The following is an 11316-nucleotide window of genomic DNA, read 5'->3' as shown; positions in this document are numbered from 1 at the left end:
GATTTACAGAAAATCTGCAGATAGTACAGACAATTTCTATACAGCTCCCACCCAATTTCCTGTATTATTAACATCTTCCTGTTAAGGGCTCCATCCTTATGACCCAGCCACTTCCCAAAGACCCTTCCTCCTAATACCATCACATTCAGAATATGAATTTTGGGGGATGAGAACATTTAGTCCATAGTGGCATCCCAAGCCCTCAGATCAGAGTCTGCCCTATTAGAGAGTATGCGATACTTGAATGTTAAACATATTTATTGAACACCTACTGTGTATGTGGCACAGTTGAGAATTAGAGAAACAGAACACACGGATACTGTCCTCCTGAAGTTCTAGTCCAGAGTGAGAGATAGACAATAGAAAAGGACACAACTGGGGTGATAGGGGCAGTAGGCCACTGGTGGTGGAAGTGGGGGTTCCTTTAGATGAGGCAGGTGGGCTTCAAGCTGAGGCCTGAAAGTTCTTTACCAAGTGAGACTCTGAAGCAAGAGTCCAGGCAGAGAGGACAGGGGTCTCCTTGCTCAGGAGAGGGAAGGGGTTGTGAGATCGGAATACAAAGGGTGTTTTTTTTCCTAAGGGCTTTTGGAAGCCATTGACAGGTTGAGCAAAGGAGTGACAAGATCCAATTTGTTGTGAAAACGCCACCGGTCCCTTTTATCATGGGGAGTATGGATCAGAGAGGACAAGTGCAGAGGCAGGGGACTCCCTGGGGGCTACTGTGGCCATCCATGATGGAGGCTTGGACTAGGAGTGGCCAAGAAGATGGAGATGGTGACTGAGGAGCTCTGGATAGGTTTTGGACGTGAGGTCAGCAACCTGCTGATGGATTAGAAGTGGGGGCTGGGGGAGAAAAGAATCCAGGACAAGTGCTAGCTTTGGGTCTAAGCAACTGCTGGAAATGAGTCCACTTCCTGAGATAAGGACCATGGGGGAGGGACATGTTTGCAGAAAACAATTAAGGCTTCTGTTTGACTCTATGGGTGCTGACATGTCTGGGGAATAGCCAAATGGAGATATCCAGTGTGCAGCCAGATGCAGGGTCTTGAGGGAGAAAGTTGGGGCCTTTCACCCAGGGAGAGAGGAGGGAGAAAGAAGGGGTCTAGCAGAGAGCCTCAGGGCAGGCTAGGATTGTAGAGTGGGGAGACAGGGAAGATGTGGCAACAAAGAGGCTGATGGTGGAAAGGAAGGAGGCCATCTGGCCAGAGAACCAAGCTCTGGATCCATACATAAGTCCTTTCTTAGCCACTGCTAATCCAGAAGGGAGGCACCAACTACATAAATTCAGTGCAGAGCTAACATGAAGGATGAAGAGCCAATGACTACCAAGCAGGGTATGCTTTCCAGAAGGGGTTGTCACATGTTTTTTGCTCACACATACTCCGTGCATTTTTAGACTGACGTTGAAAATTTTCATCATAACTTTAAATGGTTACAGAAGACCCGATTTCCTGTCTATTGTATCAACATCTTAAGATGATACTGTTACTTTGCTCTTCTAGTGTAATTCAGTGGAATCTAACCCCACAGCAATGTTACTCCATTGTTCAGGTCTACACTGAGACATGGAGGGGAGCCTTCCCCAGGCTGCAGACCGGGTGAGGTGCCTCCTCTGTGCATCCTACATCACAGCACAGACCACACTGGATGTAACCCATCTGCTGCTCGTCTGGCTTCCTCACTGCAGACCGAGAGCTCTGTGGAGACAGGTCTCTGTCTGCCCTGCTCCTGCTGTATCCCCAGCATATGGCATTCTGACACAGAGCTGGTGTTCATTAAACGTCTGTTGAAAGGTTAGCTGATGGGTAAACTCAGCTAATTTCAGCAAAGCCTGGGCCAGCTTCCTTACTGAACAAAACAGCCAGAGGGATCTCTGTGTGAGACGCCGCTCCCTGTGCGAAACCTTCTGTGGCTCCCTATGGTCCCCAGAACAGGGGGCGGACTCCTTACAGCACTTGCAGCCTTCCCATTCCAGTATCTGCTGGCTCCGCATCCTCATTCTCATCAGCCTCATGCACGTGAAATACTTCCCCCAATTGCACTTTTCCTTCTTCTTCTTCTTCTGTAAGATTTTTGTTTATTTGACAGACAGAGAGAACACAAGCAGGGGGAGCAGCAGGCAGAGGGAGAGGGAGAAGCGGGCTCCCCGCTGAGCAGGGCCTCCCCGGGATCAAGACCTGAGTGGAAGGCAGACTTCACCCACTGAGCCGCCCAGGCGCCCCTTGCACTTTCTGTTCTGTGTAGACGGCCCACTCCTCACTTCTTGACCAACTCCTTGGATCCCCAGTGTAGACGGAAGCCTTCCTTCGCTGCTCCACGGCCCCGGGGCTCCAGCCGGCCAGGGCCCACCCCCCTCCTTCACCGCCGCGTCCCCCTGTCCCCCGGGCACCGGCTGGGGCCGGCCTCGCAGCAGGAGCAATGGCACAGCGGGCTTGGGCCGGACTGTGCGCCGGGGACCGCAGTCGTGGTGCCTCCCGGGGTGGGGTGGGCCCAGGTGCCCAGGGCGCAGGGCAGCTGTCTCAAGGAGGCAGGCAGGTGGGCATTCGTGGAGAGGGTCACTACGGTCCAGGGGAAGGGCTGGCAAAGGCGGGCGTGGGGCGCGGAGAAGGCAGGGCGCAGAGCGGTGAGAACAGGGCGGGGCCGGGGCGGGGCCGGGGCGGGGCCGGGGCCGGGGGGCGGGGCCGGGCTCACGACAGCCGAGGCCCTGGACCGCGCTCCCGCCACGCACAAAGATGGCGGCGCGCAGCCCCGCCCCCGCTCCGCCCCCAGGCCGCGGCCGCGCCGAGGGGTGGGTGGGCCTGCGGGGCGGAAGTGCCGGGGCCGGAAGTCCGGCCGGCGCCTCGGTGAGCGGGCGGCGCGGCGCTGAGGCTGGCGGGCTGCGAGCGGGGCGATGCGGCGGGCGGCGCGGCCCGGACGTGCGGCGGCGGTGGGGCTGCTGCTGGCGGCCCGCGCGGTGGCGGGGCTGGAGCCCATCAGCGTGGGCATCGCCATCGCGGCCGCGTCGGCGCTCACCGGCTACCTGTCCTACACGGACCTGTTCTGCCGCTTCGCCGAGTGCTGCCTCGAGGAGCAGCGGCTCAACGCGTCGGGTAGGGCGGGTGGGCCCGCGAGGGGCGCGGCGCTCCCCCGGAGCTCGGGCGGGCGGGAGGACGGACGGGGCCTCGGTCCGGACTGCAGCCCTGGAAGCCGTGCCCTCTGAGATCCATGCTCCCGGTCGTGGGGCTCCGCCCAGCCTCCTTCCTGCAGGCCTCGGATTCCCTGCGAGTACAGTAAGAAGAAGCTGAGAGCAGCGTGCCCAGCTCTCTGCACCGTGGCAGTCCTATTAAGTAGTTTTCAGACGTGCAGCGGCTGCCCAGAAAGCCCACACGTGGCCCTTGGTTTTCTTACAAGCCAGCAGGGGTGTCTGGGGAATAGCATGCAGGTCACTCAAGAGAGGGCTCATCCCTGGATGAATGAACACGTTTAGCTTCCTTATCAGACACTGGAGTATTAAGGAGGACATCCGTGGAAGTGGCATCTGCCTCCGGGCCAGCCCTGGGGTTTGGCAGGCACCCTGCTGAACTGCTTACTAATATGTGCCTTTCGCTTTGGCCAGCTGGGGAAAGTGCTGCTTTTCTGGTGCCTGTTTAATGTGTGTTTTTCTCTCTGTTCTCCGGCTGGCTCCTGCAGCCCTCAAGCTGGAATTAGAAGAGAAGCTCTTTGGGCAGCATCTGGCCACAGAGGTGATTCTCAAGGCGCTGACTGGCTTCAAGAACAACAAAAATCCCAAGAAACCGCTGACTCTTTCCTTACATGGCTGGGCTGGCACGGGCAAGAATTTTGTCAGCCAAATTGTGGCTGAAAATCTTCACTCAAAAGGCCTGAAGAGTAACTTTGTCCACTTGTTTGTCTCGACTCTGCACTTCCCTCACGAGCAACAGATAAAACTGTACCAGGCAAGAGAATCGTGTTATCCTATCCACAGGCCACTTGGACTGGTCTGGGCCACCTGCTCACTAACTCCGGCCTCTGCTGCTGCTTTTTGCACTGCAGTAGTCCCAGGCCCCATTGAGTTAAGGCACACTTGCCCCCAGTAACCTTTTGCTATTTGCAGAGCTCTCCCACGACTTTTTTTTTTTTTTTTTCCATTTGATTACAAAATAATACAGTGGGACAGGTGAATTTATTTCCATTAAAAGATTGAGCCAAGAGAGGCGAGGGCACTTGCTCCTTATCCCTCTGGCCTTGTGGGAAATCAGAAACTTGGGCCCAGCTCACCAACTCTGGGTTTGCAGAGTAACCACGTTCTACAATGAATGAACGTGTTCAGATTTCTTGTCCCAGCCCTTGATGAAGGAAGGGGAGCAGTCTTTTTATTTTTTTTATTTTTTTTTATTTATTTATTTTTTAAAGGTTTTATTTTATTTTATTTTATTTTTATTTATGATAGTCACAGAGAGAGAGAGAGAGAGGCAGAGACACAGGCAGAGGGAGAAGCAGGCTCCATGCACCGGGAGCCTGACGTGGGATTCGATCCCGGGTCTCCAGGATCGCGCCCTGGGCCAAAGGCAGGCGCCAAACCGCTGCGCCACCCAGGGATCCCTTTTTTTTTTTTTTTTTAAAGATTTTATTTATTCATGAGAGACATAGATTGAGGCAGAGACATAGGCAGAGGGAGAAGCAGGCTCCCTGTGGGGAACCTGATGTGAGACTCAATCCCAGGACTCCGGGATCACAACCTGAGCCAACGGGAGACGCTCAACCACTGAGCCACCCAGGTGCCCCTGACATGGAGCAGTCTTAAATGATTTGTTCTGACATGGCTTCATGAAAGCCTCCCACCTATGATGCAGTGTCTGTAGTTAACACTCTGCATTTAGCACTGTAGACTAGAGGATTTTTTTTTCCCTCAGTAGCTGTTATTTCCTTTGTTCTTCCCATCCAAATCCTTGGTGTTGCTTTCTTTCTTTTTTCTTTTTTTTTTTTTTTTGCTTTCTTTTGTCAAATGAAAGCCTCGCAGAATTGACCCTTTATGATCATTCTTCCTTTTGAGATATTATTTCTACATTTAATTTCTATTAAGTTGTCTAGTAGGGTTCTTGTTTCAGTGGCCTTCGTTCTTATAAAGGTTAATAGCCCCAGTGTTAGGTGGGGACCTAGATAAGAAACAAACTGAACTGAACAAGGAAATGACAGTGGCTATTTGCCACACAAACTGAGCTGGGAAATTGCTGAAAAGAAATAATTTTGGTTTCCTGAATTCTTTCATGAATCTCTAGGAAAACAGTAAATAGATGAGGGTGCCTCTGGAGCCTTTCATGTGTTGGGGTGTAGGGCTTGTTGCTTGGATATCTTTGTCTCAGGAAAGCATAGGAACAAATGCTTTCCATGGAATGCCAGCTCAGTTTGTTCCCTGCATCGGTATAGGCACAGCTTGAGGGCACTGCAAGCCTGAGTCCAGCTTCTTATTCCTCAGTCTGTCTGCTAAAATGAACTTGAGATTTCAGGCCACAGTGAGCTAAAATTATGGGCTGGTTAACAGTGAACTGATGAATATCCATGCTTCTTGCTCTTACACCTTTAAAAAGTAACATTTAGCAAACCATTTGAGTTAGGGTGGGGAAAAAAAACAACTTTGCATTTTAGCACCTATCTGCCAGTTTCCACTTTTTATAGATAAAGTTCCGGAAAAGCTGTTACCCAGTGAATGGACGTTAGGGGGCATTTTCCAAGCTCTTACTGAAATCCCAGAGAGCTCGAATTTGTCATCTCGCAGAGCATGAGGAACCGTGCTGTGCTTCTCCCCTAGCCACAGCCTTTGAGCCTCTGCATCCTCTTTCTTTTATGGTTGGTCTAGGACCAGTTACAAGCATGGATTCGGGGTAACGTGAGCGCATGTGCGAGCTCTGTGTTCATATTTGATGAGATGGACAAACTGCACCCTGGAATCATCGATGCAATCAAGCCGTTTCTAGACTACTACGAGCAGGTTGATGGCGTGTCTTTCCGGAAGGCCATCTTCATCTTTCTCAGGTCAGCGGGATGTGGCTTCTCAGGGGCACAGAAGCCATTCATTCTCCCGGTGCTAGAAGGAGGTCCTGGCATTCTGTTGCCCAGGGACAAAGGTAGCTGGCAAAAGTGAATTGCTGACTTTTACTTTGGGGTTGCTATTATTGGCATGGCATGGAGTGTGGGCAGGAGAAAATGCATTAGATACTGCTGGTAACAGGCGATTTTGTTACCTGCACATGCCTCTGAGGGTTATCAAAAGACAGCATTATGCGGCAAGTTCTGGAAAAGCAGATTTCTTTTTCTAAAAATATTTATTTATTTGAGAGGGAGAGGGTGCACAAGCAGGGTGAGCAGCAGGCAGAGGGAGAGGGAGAAGCTGGCTCCCAAATGAGCAGAGAGCCTGATGTGGGGTTCCATCTCAGGACCCCATGATTATGACCTGAGTTGAAGGTAGACGCTTAACAGACTGAGCCACCCAGGTGCTCCTGGAAAAGCAGATTTCAAGCTCTGTAAGGGCAGATGCTTACTTTGTCCTTTTCCAGGAACACTTAGTAAATATTCCTCAGTTAAGAATAAACCCAAGAGCAGGTATGATTCTTGATCAGACACAGAATCTTAGTATGTAATCTTACTCTGCTACTTTGGCAAATTCAGCAATGCAGGTGGGGACCTCATAACTAAGATTGCCCTTGACTTTTGGCGGGCGGGAAGAAAAAGGGAAGACATTCAGCTGAAGGACCTGGAACCCGTGCTGTCTGTCGGCGTCTTCAACAATAAACACAGTGAGTCTCCCAGGCTGAGGAGCCCCCTAGCCCTCCCTGCAGAGTCACCTCTTTCTTTAAACCTTCCACAAAGCCACCGAATCCATGTGCCTCTGTCTTCACTGAAGTAGGGACTTAATCTTCCAGCATTCTATAATAGAAGCCAGTTAGCAGGGGGTAACTGACAGTCCTTTTACCAGGCTTGTTACACACTTGAGAAAAAGAGAATCTGGAGGGGTATAGGCATGAAGAATGCACTGTGGATCAGGATCAGAGTGGGCCCTGTAAGAGCAGTGAGCTTGGCTGGGTGACAGCGACAATGATGGGAAGACCCAGCTGTGTCTTGCTTTGCAGGTGGCCTGTGGCACAGCGGACTGATAGATAGGAACCTCATCGATTACTTTATCCCCTTCCTCCCCCTGGAGTACAGACATGTGAAGATGTGTGTACGGGCAGAAATGAGGGCCCGTGGTTCTGCCATAGATGAGGATGTTGTCACCAGAGTGGCAGAGGAAATGACATTTTTCCCCAAAAGCGAGAAAATCTACTCAGACAAGGGCTGCAAGACTGTGCAGTCACGGTTGGATTTTCACTGACCTCATTCAAGTGGAGTAAGAGGCCGCTGGGAGCTGAGCGAGAGTCTTGCCTTATGGAAGCACTTTGGAGCCCTCTTTGGGGTTTGCACATTTGCACCTGTGGACTTTCGGGATGTAGAAGTTTCTAAGAGTTGAATTTTGAAAAGACACTAATCTATTGAGTGTTTTGGAGCTGACAGCAATCCGTCTGTTAACTGCGGTGGAAGATGAACTTTTAAAAACACATCCCCACACACACCTCCTTGCTGACCTTGAGGAAGTGCCTTGCAAACAAGCTGTGTGAGACCTAGAGCTGGTTCTGACCCCACAGTACCCACACCTCAGAAGCTGCTGCTCTAACTCAGGGAGTCAAGGGCCCTGCCGCAATCCGTGGAGCAGTTTGCATCTACTGAAAACCTTCTCTGTTTCTTTGCACAGAGAGTGTTCACTGGCTTGACGTATCTCAGTTGAAATCGGTGGCACCTTCAGGTGGACAGTGTCCGGTGGGGATGTGGGCTGCACACAGAGCATTCTCGACCAGGTGACCTGTCTGTCTGTGCTGTGGGGTCTCCATCCAAGGCCTCTGCAGCAGGCCTGTCTGTTCTTTGCTCTGGCTGGTCCTGGAATTCCTCTGCCGACTCTCCCTTGGTTTTGATCTCAGCCTTCCTTGTACCACTTCTCCTGAACTTCAGTCACTTCGAGATTTGCCCCCAACCACTTGTCATCATTAGAGTCAAATCAGAATGGGACTGTTGGTTTTGAATTTGAGTCTTGGTTCCCACGATGAATTGTCTGTAATAATTTATGCCTGGGGCCATCTCTCACTTTAGAGAATCATTTGAAATCCATAGGACACACTCAGTCTTCATGGATGACATGTGCCACTGAGTGGTCAGCTTGCAGATTCTGCATTGCCAAAGAAGTGTAAGTATCGTACACCACAAATGCTGGAATTTTCAAGGATATGTTTGTTTTTTTATAATGTTTTTACTTGTGAATCTCAGATAATAGAAAAATACAGGACATAGCTTATTTTAAAACATGTGAAGGACATACACAAAAAAGGAATAATTGCCTATTCCTTTATCAGAAACTCTTTAACAGAAACACTATACATTTTTATCGTTAAATGCGTGGTAATACCTGGTCACTGTTATAGATTGAACAAGGTCAGTGTGAAGCAGCGGGTCCTGGGTGTCCTCTGCTGAGAACACCCTTTATGGCAGTGGCAGGCTGGACTGCCCTGGTCACCAGAAATAAAATGGATTCCAGCCCATGTGAATTGTTGTCTACGTGTCACAGCTGTGATGTGACCACAGAACAATGTGCAGTGTGTTTATATGTAAGATGTAGAAGGCACATCTTTACGACACAGGAGTGCCTTACAGAGGGTCACATTTAGTCTTTTAAAAATGCCAAGTTCAGGCTTAAAATTTTTAGAACGTGTTCTTACATTGGAGCCGGGTTACTTTCTTTCGTAACCCTGTGAGTATCTGGTCAGGCAAGACCAGGTTTTCCCTGTTCATAGTGACGCAATTCACCACGTGTGGGCCACCTTTGGACTTGTAACCCGAAGAGGTTATGGCTGACAGCCCAGCCTCCCTCACCCCATGTAAGAGGTAGACAAGAACTTGAATTGACCTACTGTAAAATAAAGCCTAAATTTTATCATGTGACACGTTCCTTGCAAACATTTTTTCCCTCTAGTTTATTTGGTAGCTCTGAAAAGTTTGAGCTTGGGATAAAGGCTGTCAGGGTGTGGTGTGAGGCTTGCCACGCCCCGGATATGCTGGCAGGTAGTCTGTATGTCAGTATTTACCTTCAAGGCTGGTATTGCCAAACACAGTTACATTGGATTAGGTGATGGGTTCACCATATTTCCATGGATGAAAATGCCACGTGGAGCTTCTTCCTAGTAAGTTTTTTCTCCTAAGATTAACACAGGAAGGAAATTGAGGCAGTGGGAAAACATGACTTCCTGCTGACATTCTGAACCCAAGCAAGGCTGGGCTCAGACGAAAAATTAGAACTGGTAAAGTGAAATCCTAGAGAAGCTAACCAGGTATCAGTTCGGTCGCACTCCACCTGGCCTCTTACCTGTGAGTGAATCGTTAATACCAACCCTCTTTCCAGGCCTGAGGATGAGCCAGCTACTTTCTAGAAAGTTCAAACCCTCTTCAACATCTCACCTCTTCCCCTCATTTGTCACTTGAAGGTGCTCAAGTCCTGAGACAGAACTTTCCGGGTCTGCTTCCCAGCCTGGTGCAGTTTCTGCTCCACCCTGTACTGCCTCATCTACAAAGACTGAACTTGCTGAATTAAGTCAGGGGACTCCTGTGTTCCCTAACTAGGGGCTCTCAGGTGCTGGGGCTGCCTCTCAAAACAATTAGCCCCATCTGTGACTCCTGGGAACAGGCCAACAGGCCAACTTCTGCTCTATATAAACCTTCCCACACTTGGGGCACCTGTGTGGCTCAGCCGGTTAAGCCTCTGCCTTCGGTTCGGGTCATGATCCTGGGGTCCTGGGATTGAGCCCCACATGGGGTTCCCTGCTCATCAGGGAGTCTGCTTCCTCCTCTCCATCTGACCCTCCTATCTTATGCCCTCGCCCTCTCAAATGAATAAATAAAAAAATCTTAAAAAAGAAAAAAAAAAGACCCAACACTTGCAGCTGTCCTTAGGAGGCCTGGACGCCCTTAAAGATTAAGGAGGCTCTGGGGATCCCTAGGTGGCGCAGCGGTTTAGCGCCTGCCTTTGGCCTAGGGCGCAATCCCGGAGACCCGGGCTTGAGTCCCACATCGGGCTCCCGGTGCATGGAGCCTGCTTCTCCCTCTGCCTGTGTCTCTGCCTCTCTCTGTGACTATCATAAAAAAAAAAAAAAAATTAAAAAAGATTAAGGAGGCTCTTTGCAGGCCAGGTACCACGAGGCAGAGGGGTCCTGTGGCAGCGAGGTGCCAGCTGGTCCTCGGCCTGCAGGCACACGTGGATGTTACATACAGGTATGTGCAGCCTCCTAACAGTGGTCTATACTCCGCCTGGCATCTCAGGTGGGATTATGTCTCTAGATTTGACTCCACAGCTGGGTGTCAAGAGTGCCATGAAGCCCAATGCAGCGGAGCAAAGAGCAAGTAGGGATCCTCAGAGTCCCTACACTAGACTTCACTCCAGCCTGCACTGCACCGGTTAGGTCTTACTTCATAGCTGAGGCACAGAAGATCTATACTGGAGGGCTTTTTTCTCCTTCAAAGGTGTATTCACAAATTATAATTTTATTGTAAAATAGTAGCTGTTTGAAGTTGTAAGTAAAAAACACTATTCTTGGCATCCTCGGGGTGGATGGGGGGCAGTTAAGCTTTTCTAAGAGGTTTTGGGGGTTCTCATTAAACAACAAAAATTAATGGGGCACCTGGGTGGCTCAGTTAAGTGTCTGCCTCTGGCTCAAGTCATGATCTCAGGGTCCTGGAATCAAGCCCTGTGTCAGGCTCCCTGCTCAGTGGGCAATCTGCCTCCCCTTCCCCGCCCCTTGCCCCCCACTTGTATTCTCGATGTCTCTCTCAAATAAATAAAATATTTTTAGAAGGAAAAAGGTCAAAAGAAAGAAAGAAAGAAAGAAAGAAAGAAAGAAAGAAAGAAAGAAAGATAGATAGATCCTGAGAGACATGATAAGAGAGAGAGGCAGAGACAGGCAGAGGTAGAAGCAAGCTCCATGTGGGACTTGATCCCAGGACCCCCGGGATCACGACCTGACCCAAAGGCAGCCACTCAACCACTGAACTACCCAAATGTCCTAAATAAATAAAATCTTTAAAACAAAATTACAAAGGCTAATAATGAGTGCAGTTTTTAAAAATATGGCAAAACTTGCCAGACAACACATGGCTCATTCAGGAATGGAAAGCAGAGAAGGGTCTTCCTTTGCAAAGCTGAATGACTGGCAAGTGACAAGCTGGAAAGATTTTTCTTTTCTTTTTTTTTTTTTTTTTTAAGAT

The 11316-nt window shown here is 49.9% G+C and overlaps 1 protein-coding gene across 2 annotated transcripts; it reads left to right on the top strand.

Moving 5' to 3' along the window:
• Positions 1-2834: 2834 nt before the first annotated feature.
• TOR1B (torsin family 1 member B) lies at positions 2835-9003 on the top strand. Of its 2 annotated transcripts, XM_025475453.2 has the most exons (5): positions 2845-3089; positions 3670-3935; positions 5837-6012; positions 6646-6773; positions 7107-9003. In XM_025475453.2, exons 1-5 carry the CDS (start codon positions 2891-2893, stop codon positions 7346-7348), a joined length of 1011 nt encoding a protein of 336 aa, XP_025331238.1. In that variant the 5' UTR covers positions 2845-2890; the 3' UTR covers positions 7349-9003. The 2 variants fall into 2 exon arrangements, with proteins under 2 accessions (XP_048970945.1, XP_025331238.1); XM_049114988.1 differs by lacking the exon at positions 6646-6773 and having other exon boundaries at positions 2835-3089.
• The last annotated feature ends 2313 nt before the right edge of the window (positions 9004-11316 follow it).

This window comes from Canis lupus, chromosome 9 (assembly GCF_003254725.2).
Source record: "Canis lupus dingo isolate Sandy chromosome 9, ASM325472v2, whole genome shotgun sequence".
NCBI classification, from domain to species: domain Eukaryota; kingdom Metazoa; phylum Chordata; class Mammalia; order Carnivora; family Canidae; genus Canis; species Canis lupus.
Note: the sequence above shows the minus strand (reverse complement) of the source record. Positions and strands in the feature narration are given on the sequence as shown.